At 42.2% G+C, this 21,811-nt stretch overlaps 2 protein-coding genes and 1 long non-coding RNA gene across 3 annotated transcripts; 1 reads left to right on the forward strand and 2 right to left on the reverse strand.

Moving 5' to 3' along the window:
- Positions 1-301: 301 nt before the first annotated feature.
- Positions 302-13,266, reverse strand: LOC139563808 (uncharacterized). The gene is made up of 2 exons (XR_011672646.1): positions 13,159-13,266; positions 302-1,206 (listed from the first exon to the last, which is right to left on the reverse strand). It is a non-coding gene; the product is annotated as an uncharacterized lncRNA (long non-coding RNA).
- Positions 13,267-13,919: 653 nt separating this feature from the next.
- On the forward strand, positions 13,920-15,355 carry LOC139563745 (somatostatin receptor type 1-like). The gene has a single exon (XM_071382655.1). It carries the CDS (start codon positions 14,090-14,092, stop codon positions 15,194-15,196), a length of 1,107 nt encoding a protein of 368 aa, XP_071238756.1. The 5' UTR covers positions 13,920-14,089; the 3' UTR covers positions 15,197-15,355.
- Positions 15,356-19,474: 4,119 nt separating this feature from the next.
- On the reverse strand, positions 19,475-21,377 carry LOC139563563 (complement component C1q receptor-like). The gene has a single exon (XM_071382337.1). The coding sequence runs from the start codon at positions 21,251-21,253 to the stop codon at positions 20,042-20,044; it is 1,212 nt and encodes a 403-aa protein (XP_071238438.1). The 5' UTR covers positions 21,254-21,377; the 3' UTR covers positions 19,475-20,041.
- Between the last annotated feature and the right edge of the window lie 434 nt (positions 21,378-21,811).

Consider the following 21,811-nt stretch of genomic DNA (forward strand, 5'->3'; position numbering starts at 1 on the left):
TGTTTGTAATTATAGTTAACCAGATCGTGACTACAACTAAGTTAAAGTATTTGACCACACTGTGTTGTTACTTTGGTCAGTAAAAACGTATGCTTCCTACCTTTTTAAAGTGGTTCACTGGCAACATTATAGCTAACTGGGCATTTGACATCTTTCAAACTTCATTACCAACTAAATATACACTATGAAGCTGTTGTTGGTTAGGCTGACAGTGCTCCTACTTTGTAGCACAGTAACAACAATCTTAACATCAACAGCTTGATCATCAATTATTGAGTAATCCCATAGAGAAGAAGCATAATTAGTGACAGATTTACCAATTATTTTATTATTGCTGTTTTTTTAACTCATTTTAATTGATGTTTCATTATCACCCATTGAAAAATATTTCATCTTCAGTACTGTACTTTTTTTTTTTTTTACATGTTTCACTTTCCAACACTTGGTCATGTTGATAGACACAGGGCAACATACTGAGAAATAAGAAGATCGGAGCCACAGAGGAGCTGAAGCTGAAGGAAGAGTCCCAGTGTGACTTCCTAAAAATGAATCAGCTGTTTTTCAACTCCCACGCAACGACAGCACAATACCCCAGCCAGCAGACTCTCCCCACACACTGGAGTCATGAGGACTGATGGAAGAGGCTAGAGGGACGTCGGACGCACCCCAAAACAAGACCTCAACAATGTCTGCAGGGTCAGACAGCCCGTTGGAGTTCCATGCAGATCTGCTACAATCCCCACCTGCAACCTTACCACAGAGCGCACTACTACCAGACATCCCTTAAAGGAAGTCAGAGGTGAGCAAGAGTCAAGGGATAACACATATGTAAGGAATCAGTGGAGAGAGAGAGATGTCAGCAATGCTATTGATTCAGTTCATTTGGTACTGTGTCCTCCAGAGCACAAACCTGCCTCGAAGCCGGCCATACCTCAGCTAGCAGGCACTACCAAAGTGGTGTCCATGTCCATGAGGCCACAGTCTCCTTAAAAGCCCAGGACCAGAGGCCAGCAACAGGGACCAGGATGTGTATATACAAGAGCAAGAAGGAGTCAGAGCAGGTGTCTATCTTGGAGAAGGATGCGGCTGAGAGGCGCGTCCGGAGATCAAACTTCCTCAGCAGATGTCAGGCTCTGAGCTTGGACAGCACGGATGAGAGAAGGAACAGTGAGGACTCGGGTTCCGACCAATCCCACGGGAGCTCCTCTGCGGAAGATCAAAAAAAAGAAAATTAGGAAACCGAAAGATAGGTCTACACCTACACCAAGGACTTCTACTGACAACAGCATCTGTACTGTCAAGTTCACAACAGAGCAGCTTCATGAGGCCCGGGGGATCATAGTGGCTGAGGAAGAGAGCCAGGAGGACACAGACTCCCAGCAGAAGACCCAGAGGAGTCAGTGGCCACGGCTATGGGGCTTGGCAGAGGCAGAGAGAGGATGGTGGATGAGATTATTGCTTCCCTACAGAGAGAAGGCAGTGATATGTCGTCCGCCTCAGACCAGATGATCAAGGGGCTGAAGGGGAGAGTGCTGGGGGACCATAGAATGAATTCATTCCATTTCTATGTGGGGGACAGCTACAATGCAGACAATTAGGTGACAATAGGATAACAATAGGTTAACAATTGAGAATATGCTGAATTGTCACAAAAACTAAAGGTGACCTTTATACTTTTGGTAGAGATATTAAATAAGCCCAGTGATAGTTACATAATAATAATAATTGTATTAGTTATTTTAAAAAGGTCTAAAATGCTCATAACAATTGCACTTTATTATTTAATGATCAGTTTTTGTTTTCAATAATTTCTTAAAGGAAGCGAAAACAGCGCAATCAAAATCGGGGGATTCAGAACAGGAGATAGAAGATAATATTAGCCCTGTACAAACAGGTCATGGAGAGACTACAGGCAGTGTATTTAGATTTATCGCATTTGACTTGCCTTGGCTTGTGACATTGAAAAATAGCCTCTCAGAGCATTTGAGAACATTTTAAGTGTTGAGCTTTCTGTTATTAAGGTTGTATAATGTTTGTATGATAGTTAACAGACATCTTATGCTGATTTTCCAGAGTACTCCTCAGATGTCCCCGGTTCCACAGAGGATGTTGTGGGTTAAGAGGGAGACACCAACCCCTCCAAGACCTGTTGAGTTCCCTAAAGTCACATCGGGTCTACAAGATGGCCGGCTCACTGTCTGAGAGAATCAGGGGTCTACAAGATGGCCGACTCACTGAGAGAATCAGGGGTCTACAAGATGGCCGACTCACTGTCTGAGTGACAGACCGACAACAACTGCTCTTTGGCCTCTGCTCTCCCACAGAAGGTACTACTTGGATTTATTTGGTTGTCATTGTTTTTAGTTCAGTAGGTGTTCTACCCTGATCAACACTTCAACTGTACTATCAGTTTAGTATTTTCTTCTGTCAAAGGTGACTTATGCAGATGTAATGACAGCTCGAAGAGATGCCATAGCTCCTTCTCAGAGACCAACAAGGGTGTATTTACAAAATAAAACCAATCAAGGCCTTTCACTTGTAGCAACATGGGCCCCAAAGCACCATAATACTCTTGTATTCCCTGTCTGTCTGGTTGATCATGAGAGTTGTGAGTTGTTGTTACAAACAGATTTTGAGTGTGATCATTGAAGTTAAACTACTACTATTACAAGTGTGTGTAACACATGGGATACAACATAAAATGATGCAACACAGACCTAGCCTGTGTTAGCTTCCACCAACACAGAACTGTAGTAAAAAAATAAAATCAGGTTGCTTGTAACCCTGTCATAGGCTAGTTATAGGTAGCCGTGACTGCTACATGTTTTGTAGGAAGTCGTTTCCCAACGACCTCTTCAACTCACTATCATGGTAACCATCTGCAACCTTGACTTTAATGGCTGGGGCGGGGATGGTCTTGGACGAAGGTAAACTCAGTTCCAGGGAGTCTATAAGCGAAGTGACTAGGCTATCATCAAAACTCCTCCACCCTATTCTCAGAGACCCATTGACAAAGAGATTAATTATTATGCTCCCGGCCTAACACTCTCTTACGACTGCTCTCAGTCTGTCTGGTGCCTAGTGCACCCACACACTTCCTTATCACTGACTGCTTACTCACCCAAAGATACCAGATTTACTGCCTCCTATTGCAAGCGCAGAGTTGGAATTGTGCCACTCACTCCCTTTCCACTCCCTCCTTTCCCCATTCATGATTTTTTTTTTTACCAAAACAAGTGCCATTTAATTAGGTAGGGGTTTCAGAGCTTTGGTTCACTGAAAGGTTTCTGATGGATATGGATGGGAGGCTTTATAAGGGGGCCAGGCTGCCAGCCTGCCTGTCTGCCAATGGTAGATGGATTAGAGTTAGATCGACAGCAAGTCTAAAGACAGGCAGCGCTCAGGTTGGCTCCAATCCACAGTTATAGAATTCTCATTTCATTGAAAACAAGGCGAATGACTCTGGTTGACCTTACAGGTTTTTTGCTCCGCTCACTGAGCTGAGGCATACCTACCTACCCCAGAGTTCCAGAGAGATGATTCATCTCAGGAGTGGCAGGCCGTAGTGAACATGCTATCCTCCAATAAATTGTCCAGTGTCTGTCAGGTTAGAAGCCCTAGTCAAGTGGTGGATGGAGGCCAGACCTTTCCCTCCCAGCACTAAACGGCCACACATAGAGTCGCAAGTTCAAAGAGTGATGAGAAGTTATGGCAGGGATGATCTGAGCAAATACACCTCCAGCTCATCTGCTTACGCAACAGAGAATGTTTCATCTGTTGGGACAAGTCACACGACCACTGTATGGATTGTAGAGGTTTCAAATATGTGGATTGTTGTTGAATCATTGACATTATTCAATGTAACAAACCAGTGGGGTTTTGGTTCAAAGCTACATTTACATAATCCCTTTACCTTACATGATAAAATGGTGTGTTATATGACCTGTGTCATTACAGACTAGGTACAGATGTCAGAAATTATGTTCAATTTAGATATACAGGCAAGTAAGCATTAGCTTGGTCCTAGATGTATTTATGCTATTGCCAACTCAATTGTTATCATTGTCAAGCCAGTGACAAGGAGTTGGATGATGACATGAACAGACTGGCTAAGTAAATATATCACAACATTTTACTCATTACTGTTGTATTGCTCTCCCACAGTGCAGATTAATACAATACCATTCACCATCTTTGTACAACCGCAGTCAGCCAGGCCCTGCCTCTGGAGCTGACTTCCCTGGTCTGTCACACCTCCAGTCAACTCACTGCACCACCACTGTTTCACCAACAGAGGGTAGCACTACAACACATTGCTACCCAGCCTGACAGACACAGGTACAATTAAATCTCTCCCAGGCTCTGCTTCATAGGATGTTTTCTGTCCAAAACTTGGATGTTATAGCTAAATGTGAAATTTAAGTGATATATATATATATATATCTATAGTTGAAGTCGGAAGTTTACATACACTAAGTTGACTGTGCCTTTAAACAGCTTGGAACATTCCAGAAAATGGCATGACTTTAGAAGCTTCTGATAGGCTAATTGACATCATTTGAGTCAGTTGGAGGTGTACCTGTGGATGTATTTCAAGGCCTACCTTCAAACTCAGTGCCTCTTTGCTTGACATCATGGGAAAATCCAAAGAAATCAGCCAAGACCTCAGAAAAAAATTTTTGTAGACCTCCACAAGTCTGGTTCATCCTTGGGAGCAATTTCCAAACGCCTGAAGTTACCACGTTCATCTGTACAAAACAATAGTACGCAAGTATAAACACCATTGGACCACGCAGCCGTCATACCGCTCAGGAAGGAGGCGCGTTCTGTCTCCTAGAGATGAACATACTTTGGTGCGAAAAGTGCAAATCAATCCCAGAACAACAGCAAAGGACCTTGTGAAGATGCTGGACGAAACAGGTACAAAAGTATCTATATCCACAGTAAAACGAGTTCTATATCGACATAACCTGAAACGCCGCTCAGCAAGGAAGAAGCCACTGCTCCAAAACCGCCATAAAAAAGCCAGACTACGGTTTGCAACTGCACATGGGGACAAAGATCGTACTTTTTGGAGAAATGTCTTCTGGTCTGATGAATCAAAATAGAACTGTTGGTCATACTGACCATCATTATGTTTGGAGGAAAAAGGGGGAGGCTTGCAAGCCGGACACCATACCAATCGTGAAGCAAGGGGGTGGCAGCATCATGTTGTGGGGGTGCTTTGCTGCAGGAGGGACTAGTGCACTTCACACATTTTTTTACTAGGATTAAATGTCAGGAATTGTGAAACTGAGTTTAAATGTATTTGGTTAAGGTGTATTTAAACTTCCGACTTCAACTGTGTGTGTGTATATTTATATTTTTAAAGATTTGGTCATCCTCTCCACTTTCTCTCCCACTACCTTCTGCACTTGACTTCATATATACAAACTTTGCATGTCAGGAGTATCATTACAACATGTAAAAAAAATATAGCTTTAATCTCTTTGCAGTATAGTAAATGAAGGCGTGCCCTGTGTGGATGTGACTGAGTCTGATGTAAAGGACTGTGTGACCCCTCCCTAGGACTCAGCCAGCCTGGCTGACTGGCAAAGGATCACTGGATATTACGTAGAGAAGCCCAGGATGATCCTTCATGGACAGGCGGGGGAGGAGAATGTTAATGCAACTAAATTAATACAACTTTTTTCCCAAAACAATTATCCACTAGGTGGCACCAAACACATTTGCAACTCATTAGATTCAGCAGGTTGCTTGAAAGATGTTGCTCTAACGTAAGGCACAATTATACATTCACTGAACACGAACTACTCAACAGTGTTGAATCTCTCAATATATTGTTTTGCTTGTTTTAAAGGAGTCATTTAATTGGTTTAAATTAGTTCCCTCAACTTCCCTGTCCTAAAGTGTGTTTCTCATCTGTGTTCCAACGAGCTGAAGATATTCAGGCACCCAGTGCCTCCCAAATTCAGCTGCTTTCATGCCTTCATCAAACACAAACTCTTTCCAGGTAGTGTAGTACTGAGCCAAGTACCAGGTAGTGTAGTACTGAGCCAAGTACCAGGTAGTGTAGTACTGAGCCAAGTTCCAGGTAGTGTAGTACTGAGCCAAGTTCCAGGTAGTGTAGTACTGAGCCAAGTTCCAGGTAGTGTAGTACTGAGCCAAGTTCCAGGTAGTGTAGTACTGAGCCAAGTACTAGGTAGTGTAGTACTGAGCCAAGTACCAGGTAGTGTAGTACTGAGCCAAGTACCAGGTAGTGTAGTACTGAGCCAAGTACTAGGTAGTGTAGTACTGAGCCAAGTACCAGGTAGTGTAGTACTGAGCCAAGTACCAGGTAGTGTATTACTGAGCCAAGTACTAGGTAGTGTAGTACTGAGCCAAGTACCAGGTAGTGTATTACTGAGCCAAGTACCAGGTAGTGTATTACTGAGCCAAGTACCAGGTAGTGTATTACTGAGCCAAGTACCAGGTAGTGTAGTACTGAGCCAAGTACCAGGTAGTGTATTACTGAGCCAAGTACCAGGTAGTGTAGTACTGAGCCAAGTACCAGGTAGTGTAGTACTGAGCCAAGTACCAGGTAGTGTAGTACTGAGCCAAGTACCAGGTAGTGTATTACTGAGCCAAGTACCAGGTAGTGTAGTACTGAGCCAAGTACCAGGTAGTGTAGTACTGAGCCAAGTACCAGGTAGTGTAGTACTGAGCCAAGTACCAGGTAGTGTAGTACTGAGCCAAGTACCAGGTAGTGTAGTACTGAGCCAAGTACCAGGTAGTGTAGTACTGAGCCAAGTACCAGGTAGTGTAGTACTGAGCCAAGTACCAGGTAGTGTAGTACTGAGCCAAGTACCAGGTAGTGTAGTACTGAGCCAAGTACCAGGTAGTGTAGTACTGAGCCAAGTACCAGGTAGTGTAGTACTGAGCCAAGTACTAGGTAGTGTAGTACTGAGCCAAGTACTAGGTAGTGTAGTACTGAGCCAAGTACCAGGTAGTGTAGTACTGAGCCAAGTACCAGGTAGTGTAGTACTGAGCCAAGTACCAGGTAGTGTAGTACTGAGCCAAGTACCAGGTAGTGTAGTACTGAGCCAAGTACCAGGTAGTGTAGTACTGAGCCAAGTACCAGGTAGTGTAGTACTGAGCCTCTGATGTTTACAGATGGACAGGCTACTTCCCTGCCAGACACAGTCAGTCCACTGGAACAGTTACAGGCAGACTTAACTGCAGAAATCTCCATCTGTTCAGTGTTTTAGTTGAGACGTGATGGGGAACATTGGAGATGCTCTTTGATCATTACATTACATTATGCCTTACTACTCTGACAGTTAGATGACATTTACAAGGACAAATTGATCATGCCGTTTTAACCTGGTGAAATAGAATATTTTTGAATATCAAATATCTTTGATATATCTGGAATATAGCTTTGAGTCCTAAAAATGGCAAATTGCAATTTAACCAGTTAACCATACCTCACCAATGTGATCTCACCCTATATATCCTACTGCTGTGTTTCTATGGTGTTTGTTACTTAGGCAATCCGGAATGACCAGTGAGGAGCTCTATGGTGATCTGCAGGACCTGAAGGAATCAGCCTGTGACCTGACAGAGATGGAGCCAACCAACTCATTGGTCAGTGTGGTGTTCAGTACCCCCCCCCCCCTACCCAAATGTAAATGTTATGTAATTCCCAACGCTCACCCCCCATTTCAGACTATAAATATCTTTAATTAAAATATATGCTGACTTGAAAAGTAGTAGCGATATTATCTTACAGTAACCCCCACAATCTGAGCTTTTTAGGCTATTATTATATGTTCCTTTGTGTGCTGAACTGAAGTGTTATGTTATACAGTACTGTGAGCACTACAGAGATACAGTGTTCTATTTAATTGTGTGCCACCAGTGCTCAACAATGACAGCCATGGGAACCTGAGTGTCTTTCTGGGGCCTGCTCTACACTGAGAAACGGCAGTGGCAACAAGCCATGTCCGACTTTGAAGCGGGATCAAACTCGACAGGTAATACCACTGGGCCTCTCGCTGTGACAGAGTCTGGATCCTTTCTTCTGAAAAGAGCAACGGGGCTTTGAGTAAGAGAGAGGGGAGAGAGACAGGAAGAGAAAGAGAGGGAGAGGGTGTTGGAGCGAATAAGAGTTCCACGATGTATAAGAATGTTTAATGTTTAGAACTAGAATCTTGCTCGAAGTGTAATGACTGGTAATGAGAATGTTGTAGAATACCTTGGAGATGGAGATTGAGAAATTACATTTTGTTCAATGTTTTTCTCTCTTTATGATGATTTCTTGTTTCTCTCATGTCTGTAGCACTGGCCCACGTGAACCTGGCTTGCTGAAGATCAGGGTGGGAAAATATCTGCAGTGGTTGGTGGATACCCACATTTCACCAGCCCCTCCAATTTTATTCCAGGCCCATTTTTTCTTCTATGCTGTACCCCGTCCCGCTTTCACCTCTGTAGCGTTCAGATTGTTTCTTCTAGAGCTGAAACACACACTAAAATAAATATTCATGTACCAGCCAATGCCAAAATCTACCAGCATTTGGCTAGTGGCTTGTGTTCATTTCCCACCCTGCTGAAGATGGGTCAGAATTATGTAGCCATCTAAATGTTCAGCAATGCCTTAAGGGTGGACCCCACCTACATCAGAGGATACAGGTAGCCTAGTGGTTAGAGCGTTGGGCCAGTAACGAAAGGTTGGTGGATCGAATCCCCGAGCTGACAAGGTAAAAATCTGTCGTTCTGCGACTGAACAAGGCAGTTAACCCACTGTTTCTAGGCCGTCATTGTAAATAAGAATTTGTTCTTAACTGGCTTGCCTAGTTAAATAAAGGTTCAATAAAAAATAAAAAATACATCTGCCGGACCCAAGCCCATCGCAATGTAAACACGATCACGTCACCATGTTTTTTGATTTATAAAAATATTTTACATTTGTGGTTCATGTACTGCATCTTATTTGTATCTAAACAGGTCAATGATCTGAAGAGAGAAAATCTTACAAGTCACTCACATGAAACCAGGTGCACAACACTTCTATATCATGAGGTAAAGGACCTTTCTGTCACATACATAAAAACGATTGTCCTTGACTTACAGGTGTCTTTTTGTTGTATAAATGTTATATTATTTCTCAAGTAAGATACTGTACCAGGCTTGAGTTTACTGTAAGTCTATAGAAGTGACTTCAACCATTATTTTAGAGTACATGCTCTCTCTGTTCCAGAGGACAGTATATGTTTGACATGGAACAGTTTGACCTGACCACATTTTGTATCAAATACACTAAGATGAACGAAGGTACAAATATTCTATGCATAAAGGAAGCACAATATGAGCTCCCTGACTGACAAGCCATTGCTATCTCTCAGACAGACGCTATATGGCAGAACTCACTGTGTGTGTCCAAAATGATATCCTAATCCCTACATAGTGCACTACTTATGATCAGAGCCCATAGGGCTCAAGTCAAAAGTAATGCACTACAGTATATAGTGAATAGGGGGCCGTTTAGGACTCAACAACTGTCTTATACGGACCAAACAGACTGTGATATTTATATTGGCCCTTCCCCACCACCAGCTCTGGGGTCATTTCCTATCCAGCAGGCTGCAGTCCAGTCTTTCCTGCGGAATGATGCCAAAGCCATTGCCTGTCTAGAGGCAGCCACCAACAACCGACCCTCACATCCCATCTTCATTCTGCTGGGCAAGACTCAGATGAAGGCAAGCAGGTTGCTGTTGCTATGTTGTTGCTATGTTATGGGTTACCATACCTTGACATGTTTCATCCATTAACTCAGGGTTTCCCAAACTCGGGCCTAGGTGCACGTTTTGGTTTTGGCCCTAGCACTACACAACTGATTCAAATAATCAAAGCTTGATGATGAGTTGGTTATTTGAGTCAGCTGTGTAGTGCTAGGGCAAAAACAAAAAGGTGCACCCAGGGAGGCCCCCATTATCTAACAGTCACACTTAACTTTTTTTCTACTAGCGGCGACTTTGCCGACAGCTACTTTATTGAAGAAAAAATGTACTTACTATATGACTGAGATGTGGTTGTCCCACCTAGCTATATTAATATGAATGCACTAACTGTAAGTTGCCTGGATAAGAGCGTCTGCTAAAAGACCAAAATGTAAATTGATTTTTCTATCATATCCTCTCTTCTGCGTTTAACTTGGTTGTCGAGTGTCCACTTTTGTTTTCAGTGCGCCCACTGTATGTTTTATTTCAGCCACATCTTCGCCCACTTTGGCAATTTTCTCTTCAAGATTTTTGTTCATTTTGCAAATCTCCTTTAGAACTGGGTCATCAGGCTGTTCTTCTCTGCCATTTTCCTTGCTAGCAGCAGGTGCAGGTAGAGACGACATTTGTGTTTTCGTCAAAAGTGTCTGCTTTTGTGCATTTGGAAGTCATTTTCCGTGTAACCGATATCTTGGACAATTAGTTCAAATGTGTTACTAGGGGTTGAATAATGAGTTAAAATGGGGTTGGAGCTACACAGACGCTTTAGTTAGCTGCTGATCGTCACCGGAAGTAGGTGGTTGGCCATTCTTGATATACACAGGAAACTTTTGAGCATGAAAAACTCAGCAGCGTTGCAGTTCTTGACACAACCCAGTTTGCCTGGCACTTATTACCATACCCCGTTCAAAGGCACTTATTTTGGCAAGAAGCATCATTCACTGAAGTTTTGTCAAAATCTGGCCAGCACTGTTTGAGATATCACATGTGACTAACATACGAACCACAGTCCCCTCGCAGGAGTGTCACTACAAACGTTTACGTTAGAGGGGGAAAAAAGTGCACATGCATGAGTGTGAAACAGTCAAGAGTAAAATGAAAGCAATCAATCCAGCGAGATTTAAGTGACAAGTGGATTTTGCACCCAAATAAATGGCTGAAAAGGAGAGATCCTCAGGTGGGCGGGGCATGCGAGCTGCTACTCAATGTGTTCACTGTTCAGTAGTTTCTCAGTCCACTGTGCACCAGGTATTGTACAGAGATTTGTCATAAGTTACAAGGTCAGATGGTTGTATTGTAAACTTTTTTGTAATAAGTAGTTTGTGTAAGGCCTGTTAAATCAATCTGTCTTAAGGATATGTGGTTCAGTGCATTGTATTGTTGCGTTGTAGGCAATGTGGTAATGAATCAAACCCAGAACTCTGCCATTGCAGGCTCCGTGCTTCAAACCCAGAACTCTGCCATTGCAGGCTCCGTGCTACAAACCCAGAACTCTGCCATTCCAGGCTCCGTGCTCCAAACCCAGAACTCTGCCATTGAAGGCTCCATGCTCCAAACCCAGAACTCTGCCATTGCAGGCTCCATGCTCCAAACCCAGAACTCTGCCATTGCAGGCTCCATGCTCCAGCCAATGAGCCTTATTTCCCTAATGACTTGTGATTGGTCTGCCAGATTAGATTCACCAATTGTGGCCAAGGATTTTAATTAAACATGGGTGATGAATGTGTGACCCGGCAGGCCAGGTGCTATGACAGCCATCCTGTTGTTCTGTCAGCAGGGCTGCTATGTTTCATACACTGCTGTTGGGTCTCTGTCTGATACCAATATTTTGTACATTTATTGTAATTCAGTTCCACTAATTTAATGAATGAATGTGTTTAGGTGCTTTTTCAGACTTGATTGTATTGTTGATAGTGGGATTGCATGGAACTGAATCATATTTAATTTGATTGTTTTAGCATAGACCAAGCCCATTCATAAGGTGTATGTGGAGAATTAAAGTGTTATGACTTTAAAAACTATAGTTAGCTATGAATAGACAGCCTCAAACTGTCTGGTCTTGGTTTTACTCTGTGTGTGTATGTTTCTTCTCCTCCGGCCCAACGATGCCCTGGTCTACAAGCGGTGGAGGACTACAGAACAGAAGTTGAACTCAGAGGCACCCGAGGGCTGAGATGAGCCATCCCCATAGTAGTGGTACTGTACAGTCTGTCTTCATATGATGCTACTCAAATCAAAGTGTTTGTATTAAGTACTTGATGTGTTTAGGCCTGTTAAATCACTCAACCAGTAGGTCTGAACCTGACATAATGGTTGACAGTAAAGATACTGTCAATCAAAATTGATACATTGTGCATAGGAATCTTTTTTTTTGTCATGTGTTTAATGTAACTTTCATGACATTGCATTTGAGTGTTTCAAGAGTCATGTGATGTGCAATCATATCTTAAGTGCTGGTGCATTTGCTGTGGTTGTTTTGAAAAAAATATTTTTGTGCCAAGTTCAAGATCTACCTTCATGAATCCCCATTGAGTCATTGGAAACAGTTTGCAGTTCCCAACAAACAAAGATTGTATTTCTTTGGCTTTGGAGCTCTTTCCCAGTGAAATAACTGGTTTATTTCTTGCCCATCCAAATCAGTTGAGTCAGTCTTTATAAAACAGGAGCTAGAGAGATGAGTGGGAGACCTATGGAGTATGAAAAACACCTGCCAAATGAAGCGGCGTGCATCCAGGAGGGAGATAGGAGTGTGAACACAACCATCTGTTCCACTCACATACTGAGACTGTGTGTGTGTGTGTGTGTGTGTGGGGGGGGGGGGCTTGTTGCATTTCAAGGACAATCATTCTCTCAAAACAATTCTAGCAAAAATGATATGGCTGACCCAGCTGAATGCAGTGTTTCTTATTGAGGCGATTCTTCTGTTTTCCAATCCAACATTGTTTGTTGCATTCTAATGGAACATGTTTATTTTACTTCAATCAACTTCAACTTCATGAGCCCTTAGAATTATACAATTAAGTCAAAGACCTTTCTCTCTTGAGCTGAGGAAATCTAAAATGTTTTAGTTATTGCTCACCAAACACTACTTATGTTTAATTTAGTCTGTTTACTGCCCACTGGGCACAGACCTCAGTTCCTCGTTTTGATTTACTTCTGATTGAGTTAAACTTGAATTCAACGTGAAATCAACAACAATTGAACCATGTCATTGGATTTAGATTAAAAGTTCAGTGAAAAAAAGCATACCAGTTTGTGCCCAGTGGGTAGAATCTAATGTCATTTGGCCAGTTCTGATAGATTAAAAGTTGTCACATAAGACCCAGAAACTGCTCGCCTATCCAACTTTGTCAACACAGATATTGCATTTGGCTTTCCTCATGAAACTGTATTTACTTACTTAGATTTTCAGTCTCTAGAGCAGGGAGTGTCGCAAGTACTGCACGATTTTGCACCATACCCGACCCACTGAGATAATTAATCAGCTCAGTGATTGACTAATTTCAACACACCTGGTCTTCCAGGTCGGTTTTAATCAAAAACATGAAGCGCATGCAGCACTACAGGATCAGGGTTTCCTACCCCGGCTCTAGAGTGAATCTCTAATATGTTTTTGTACCATACTGTGATTTGAATATGACGATTGACTTTACTAATTAAACATAAATTAAAAAATAACACTGGGACTTATTTGAAATTCTCAGTGACATTCCCCCCTGATGTGGATATTATTTGTGATTGTGTCGTCTGTAATAATTATAGTTGGTATGACAGCTCACTTATTTCAAAATAAAGACGATCTTTGTGCTCTGTTGCCTACACATGCCAGGTATGCTTTTTGATTGTCATTTTAAGATGAAAATCCAAGGAAGATTATTAAATTAAAGATGATAAATATCACAATATGACAAAACACAATTTATGCAGTTGTATTAGTCTCATAAATGTCCAATTGTGTTGACTGTGTGTTTTAATGAAATTGTAAAATTGCTGATACGACGAAAACTATTGTGCGTCGGCTCTGCAGCAATTTACCAATCAATCAGTTGAAATTGAATGTGTGTTTTGACGTTCAACGACATTTCTATTTCAGATTACAGTGGTGTATATCGATTAGGACCTAGCCTAGGCCCCACCGCAACGTCATTTTACAACGTCTGAAGCTGCGTCTCTCAAATGACTACAACATTCGTAGCTATCCATGGTCCTGAAACGCAACGTCTGCGCGCTGTACCATCGATCAACTGCCGTGAGGAGATGGGTTCTCTGGACAGTACTGTTTGAGAAGGGTTATTTAAGACATACTTTTTTTTGGAGAAAAAACTGCCAAAATGCTCATCAACAGCTCTATCAGGAATCTAACACTGGAGGACGTTTTTTCCCTAATTAACAACTCGTCTGGGAACGGAACGTACAACGAGTCTCACGGCAGCGCTATCCTCATCTCCTTCATTTACTCGGTTGTCTGTTTGGTCGGACTGTGCGGGAACTCTATGGTTATCTATGTCATTTTTAGATATGCCAAAATGAAAACGGCAACAAATATTTACATTCTGAATTTGGCCATCGCGGACGAGTTACTTATGCTGAGTGTCCCCTTCTTGGTGACATCTTCACTCCTTCATCACTGGCCTTTCGGCTCCCTTCTCTGCCGACTTGTTCTGAGTGTTGATGCTATTAATATGTTTACGAGTATTTACTGCCTAACTGTACTTAGCATAGACCGATATATTGCGGTTGTACACCCCATCAAAGCCTCCCGGTACCGGAGGCCCACAATAGCTAAAATAGTCAACTTTGGGGTTTGGATGTTTTCTATCCTGGTAATTTTACCCATTATTATATTTTCCACGACCGTTCCAAACTTGGACGGTTCGCTCGCTTGCAACATTCAGATGCCAGAGCCAGTGAACCAGTGGATGGCTGTGTTTGTGATTTATGCCTTTCTCATGGGCTTTCTGTTCCCAGTCATTGCTATCTGTATGTGTTACATCCTCATCATCGCCAAGATGAGAGTGGTGGCAATGAAGGCAGGCTGGCAGCAGCGTAAGAAATCGGAGAGAAAGATCACTCTGATGGTGTTGATGGTGGTGACCGTGTTTGTCATCTGTTGGATGCCCTTTCACATTGTACAGCTCGTTAATGTCTTTGTGAAGCACCATAACGCGACATTCATGCAACTCGCAGTGATTTTGGGGTACGCAAACAGCTGCGCCAACCCTATACTGTATGGATTTTTATCAGACAATTTCAAACGTTCGTTCCAAAGAATTTGGTGCCTGCGGTGGATGGACAATGCAACGGAGGAACCAATAGATTACTATGCCACGGCTCTGAAAAGTCGTGGTTACAGTGCGGATGAATTTCAACCAGACAACATGGAATGTGACAGCACTTATAGAAATGGAATCTGCACTTCGAGGACAACGACACTGTAACCTAGCATATGGACATAAAGTGATGAAACGATATGAACAAAATCATAAATTTGACCACTGAGTGTTTTGCTCATTAGGCCTACTAGGCTGTTACTTCGGTATTTATTAGTTTGGTTTACTTGCAACTATTTATATGAACTGAATTAAAAGGTTGACTAATCAGAATGTCTTATTATTGTTTGAATCATTGCAATATGGATCCAGGTGGCACTGTGCGTAAAAGTCCTCCAATTATGACAAGTAGCCTACAGAGCAGAAACAGACTGGCACTACTAGAGGCTGCCGGTGTGCAGTGTAGTTATACTATTTCCACTGTGTGAGCCAGAGTGTGGACTCGAGTCACAAGACTTGGACTCGAGTCTGACTTGAGTCACACATTTGATCACCTGAGACTCGACTTGATAGAAAATAAAATAACTTGAGACTTGAAACGCACACTCGGCACTCTCTCTGATTGGACCAACTGTCAATCAACACAGGTCGGATGAGCTAGCGCAGTGAGAATATTTTCGGGGGTCGCTAGTGCGAAAGCTGAATGGGAAAATATGTATATTTTTTTAATACATATTTTAATAGGCTACATGTAGCCTGCCATTTTAATTTTATAACAATACCTTTGCTTATTTGATCTGGTCACTAACATGATAGGCCTACAGCATTGCAACAAATGGTTGTTTCTAAAACATTCTAAACTATGCTTCAGAACCAAAAAGTTGTGCATCTTGACTGTTGACCAGTCATTACCATTGGCGCGCAAAGATGGGCTCACACATCCAGATTAGTGACCAGAAATCGTTTGTTTAATTTTCTCCGGTTTTGCTAGGCAAAAATAGAGTAGCCTGCCTAAGTTAATATTATCCAGTGGAGATGCGTCATTCATGGCAGGTGGGGCAGAGCTCCATCTGTTTTGAGCCCCACCTGTTTAGAAAAAATATATATTTTCAGTTTTGCATGTTATTTTGGCATCAATAGGTGTGACATATCCGTTTGCAAACAATGTAAAAAAAAATTTGCGTTAATAAAGCTGCATACAAACATGGTCTCTTTTTTTGCTTTCTTGAGTAAGGCAGCTCCAAAATGCACGTGTTTCAGCCTAGCTCAGTGCTTTTTGTGGTAGTGGGTCAGCCAGCAGAAAATATGGAGAGTAGGGGTTGGTAATGTTCTCTAGTTGCGCCATGATTGGCTCAGTATTCTGTCATTCATGGGGACACTACCTCACCACAAAATCTACGGCTGGAGCTCGAAAATTCAAGCCCCCTAGGTGCTGCCATAGACTTACATTAGAAGTGCCCATCCAAGAAGGCTCAAGATCATTGGCCACAGATAAAATGACGTCAAATCATGTCATATCTACCTTAGCTTTGATTGGATTTATCATGTCAACGTCATACTTTCAACATCTTAGCTAGCAGGCTAGACAAGCAATCATCATCATGCATCAAGTCAACAATCTACTGGCAAATCCTTTCAATCCTTGTCATATGAATAGAAATTATAGATAAAACGTAACGGTGCTCATCAGCCATTTGACATAAACATTACACAACAAGTTGGAAATCGCAAATTCAACAATGAGTGCTAAGGCGCCACTGCAGCCCCGGGTTCGATCCCAGGCTGTATCATAACCGGCTGCGCCCGGGAGACCCATGGGACGGTGCACAATTGTCCCAGCGTCATCCGGGTTAGGGGGGGGTTTGGCCGGCTGGGATGTCCTTGTCTCATCATGGTCTAGCGACTCCTTGTGGTGGGCCAGTCGGTCGACTTCGGTGTGTCAAGAAGCAGTGCGGCTTGGTTCTCGACCTTCGCCGAGTCAATAGGGGAATTGCAGTGATGAGACAAGATTGTAACTACCCCTGAAAAAGGGGGTAACACCATGGGCCAGAAAAGTTTGAATACATTGGCCATGCTATTAATCTGGCATGACTTCTGCCGAGTTCAAAACTGGAAATTCGGACCTGGGAAATCTCAGACTTCAGTGAGTTCAAGACAACTGGAAACTCTGAAAAAACGAACTCCAATTGTGAAAATACGGAAAATAATTTTGAACTGTCATCCAACTTTCTAGAGCCCACAAGAGGGCCACCTTCTTGTTCAAGTGAGCACAGCACGACAAGTCCAAAAATGTTTTGTATGCTGCTGCATAAATTATGTAATATGCTAGGAAGATAGTATTACCTTCTTAGCTACAGAATGTTGTGTAGTAAGCTGTTAGTAGACCATGTGCCTTACCTAAATAATTTGGTCCCTTTTCCCCTCATAATTAGCCTACTGTTCTAACTTGGTGGGGCACATGTAGCCAATAGCCAATTGTAGAGAAATGTCATCATCAAATATTGTAACAGTTCTGACTTGGTGTACAGGGAGAATACTGTAAGAACAGCCCATGTTCTGAATTCTATCACCATACATTTCAAAAGTGCTGAACAAATAGTTATATTGACTACGTTAATGTCTTAATCAAAAATACGGATCGCCTCTTATCCGCTCCTCTTCCCCTTATGCCATAGTTTGTACATCTCAGCTGTCAGTAGAAACCATATTTGTTTAGCAAGTCAGGCATATCAGCTATGTTTTTTTTAAAGGCAGTAAATGAGGCTGAATTAACTGTTTCGCTGCCAGACAAGGCTCCACTGATAGCCAGGTGTAGCAGTGGTAAGGACAGCTTTATGTAAGCCCTATTAGTTTGTAGGCACCATTTGTAACCATTATAGTGGAATTATTGTTTAGTATTGTGTAGTGGCTTTGCTGGCATGCATCTAAAAAAATATTTTTGTTTGCCCCACCAACATTTACATGCTAAAATCGCCACTGATAGCATGTCATACTATTTCTGTACTGACAGCATCAGTTACATGGGCACGCATAGAAGGGCTCTGTTTCGTTCGCTCGAATTCTTTCTCCAGTGATATAGTTTCAGCAGAGAGGAAGAGGCGAAGCAAGAGGGTTTAGTCTCTCCTATATCCCTGGTAAGCAATCACTGGGCTAGTTGATACAATGTGACAAGTTCGTTAGGGACAGCTTTGGGGCGGACCCTGTGAAGATTTAGTAAGATGTTGAACTTCACTAGCAATAGCTCAAGTCAAGACAGATAGAAAGGCAGGCAGATAGGCGGAGAAGAGAGATTAATGTGATTGAACGAACTGGCATTTATCAGGATACTTTCAACTGTTTTTATTTGTTGGCTTTAGGCATATGTATTTTACTTAGTTGATGATGGTGACAACATCATTACTTTATGATTTATGACAGTGTTTTTTTGTTCCTTGTGTGCCATTATTGCTGGCTAGATTAGCCTAGACCAGTGGTTCCGAACCAGGGGTACTAGGACCTCTGTATGTACTTTGTCTATCCACAGGGGGTACTTGAGAAGACTCAAGTACCCCTACAGTAGGCCAACTGGTAAAAGACACATGAGGGGGTACTTCTGGGGTACTCCGGCAGAGCAAAATTTAGTTGGCGGTACAGTAAGTGAAAAAGGTTGGGAACCACTGGCCTAGACCATACTTAGAGTGAGATGGCAAAGACGTCTTGTGATTGGTTCGTCTAGATTTGTTCAGGCTTGTGATTGTATTGCAGATATAACTTTATAGTGCCAAGTTCTAATGGGTTAATGCCGATAGAACTATCTAGTTTTTCATTTCTTTCACTTAAAATGTACTTCTAATTTCACAGACATATGAAGAACCATTTAAAGATGTATTATATCTGACTAACTCATTTTTGACAAAAATATCAGATAGAACGTATAGTCCCACGGTCTCGATTTGTAGTTGCATGTATCGATTTTTTTCACTTGACTTGAACTTGTGACTTGCTCTTAAAATGTATGACTTGGACTTGATTCAAGACTTGACCCATTCTATTTGAAACTCGGACATTGTGACTTGAGACTTGCTTGTGACTTGAATAATAGTGACTTGGTCCCACCTCTGGTGTGAGCACATACAAAAAAAGTGTTGAACCCTGCTGCCTATGATTAATTTATTCCAGATTTCTTGAAGAGTAAAAGGAGATTGATGCAGAGTTTAAGTTCAGATTTATGCTCAGTCTCTATGATTCATTATTCATTGTGTAAGTTCAAGTTAAAACAGCAGCAGTGATTTTTGCTTTTACATCTCTCAGGCAGACAGCAACAGGAAAACTTGTTTACCATTGGCAAAACGACCACATCCTGGTCCGGATAGAGCAGCCAAGTCATCTCTTATCAGCAGTCCTCTCTTTGGTGCATATTTACTCGGGCTTCTGTAGGCTAGAAGATAAACCTACCCATAGTGTCTGTTTGCTCATAATTCATTCAACCTTTATTTTCGATTATAATAAAATCATTGCTTTTAAAATCAGTTGATCTATTGACAAGATAGGGTCTTTCTTTTGAACTGAGAAAGAACTAGCTAGGTTAATATGGGCTCAACATTTTAAGCCATGGGCAGAGACTGTGATCCTTTATATCAGGACTAGAAACTTCCAAAATACTGAAGCATCAAATTCATCTTCATATGTTACATGATGCCTTATATATACACACAAACCACATACAGTATATACAACTAAACAACAACTAAATAAACATAAAGGCCTAGCAAATACTATGAAGAAATGTGAGCCCACATACACATCCTCAAAATAAAATAATATCCAAAGCTTTCATTTTCACTACTGCAGTGAAAATTAACATTGTATTGTCTAAGTAGTGGTCAATCCTTTCTATTAAGAAATTTTATTCAAGTGCTTATTGACAACTAACTGTAAGGTAGTGATGAGTATGAACTGAAATAAGTCTTATATATTGTCAGTTTAAATCTTCAGGTTGTCTGAGTCTGCTGTGACCTCCGTTCACACTTCTGCTTAAGTTGCCTCCTTCTCATTTGTGTTTTCCAGGGAGTATTTTTCCTTCGAGGCCTCTGCCCTCTTTACTGCCATTTTCTCTGCAGTGTTCATGGCCAGTTTCTGCGATCGCCTCCTGAGACAGCACTTCACAGTAGCCAACACCACGACCACCAGAACGACCAAGGTCATCACTGCTATCAGCACAGTTATGAAGATTTTGGCTTGTTCTCCACTCTTGTCCACTATCTCAATGTCATCTGTAGGGGAAGTGGGAGTAGGTTGGTCTGGCAGAAAGATGATAATAGACCCCTCCTGAATTGTTGGCTTGGGAGTGGGAGTGTGGTCTTGGACCAAATAGGTGTCACTTCCTTCAGGAGTAAAGGTAGCTACTGGTAGTTCATTGCATGACACTGAGCCCTCGTCTTGAAGATTTCCATTTTTATCACGGCATTTACAGAGGTAAGAACCCTCAGTGTTGACACACTGGCCTTTGCAGGGCTGATCTCTGCATTCATCATTGTCCACACAGTTTCCAGACCCATCTCTCACATAACCTGCTTTGCACGAAGCACAAATGCCATCTATAGCCGATCCATCATCACGTTTCCATTTCAGAGTTGTTGCAGAGCAAGTCAGTTTAAACAATTGCCCAGACAAACATTCTAGATCCAGTTTATGAGGATTATTTGGGTCTGGCCTGAGTGGTCGGGCCTCCAGTATGTGTGGGGTAAGACACTGGTCCATGAAAGGCATATTTTCATCACGTTGTTTACAAATGAATGGACGATTTGTCTTACAGGTACTGGGAACAAACCCCCAGTTCACTATCTCAGTTCCATTAAACTCACCTGAGAGAAATACACAGTGTATAACCGTGCAGGTTGGTATGGGCAAAGACTTCCACTGATCCAGTTTTGTGTCACTGCTGCTATCCACTGTCCATTTAAAACCTTTCAGAGGTGTGTCATTTTTCACACAATCCAACTTTTCTTTCCTCAAACCCACCCAGAACTCAAATGTACCTTCTGTGGATGGCATGTTCGCGATGACTTTCAAAATCTTCGTGGCTTCCTCCATACTGGTTACTTTAGTTAGGAAACTGGCAGGCAGACAGGCTTCTAAAGCTTTGTCGAAGTTGAGAGGATTCATATGAAGAGTATAGTGTTCATCATCAGGAACACACAGACCCACCCCCAAGACGCTCCACAGGCATATCCAGTAGTACTCCATTCTCCCCGCTTGCACCAATCGATCTGATGACAGTGGTGCTCAGTCAGACTGATGATGGTCCTCCTGCTAGCCTCCCCTGTAATGGACTGGCTGACGATGCAAATTTTCCTGCTACTTTCTTAGCTTACCCTGAGAGGTCCTCCCAAGACAACAAGCACAGGAAGCGTGCTTAGACTTGATACAGCCATCCACTTCCTCTGCAGAGGGGGTGGTGGCACATCCAAACATGAGCAACTTTTAAACACATTATCGTTGTCATAAAAGTATACAGCAGCCTAAGATTCAAGGACTGGCAGATGAGTTGTGAGAAAAATACACTAATGTACTCTAGTCATATCAGCATAATAACTCCAGTAATTTAAATGATTTAGCGCTTTGATAATATTTCCCCATGAGATCACCAGGCGAGCTTCACTTTTTGTTGTGGGAGATGCAGGAAGTTTCCTTCACAGAAAAGGCTTGCAAAATAAAGAAAAGAACCAGTGTCACAAATAGGTGCTGAGATCCAACTTGAAACTTGTGAGAGGATATGCCAGCCTGCTGATACTGTCCTGGTAT

Source organism: Salvelinus alpinus, chromosome 34, assembly GCF_045679555.1.
Source record: "Salvelinus alpinus chromosome 34, SLU_Salpinus.1, whole genome shotgun sequence".
NCBI classification, from domain to species: domain Eukaryota; kingdom Metazoa; phylum Chordata; class Actinopteri; order Salmoniformes; family Salmonidae; genus Salvelinus; species Salvelinus alpinus.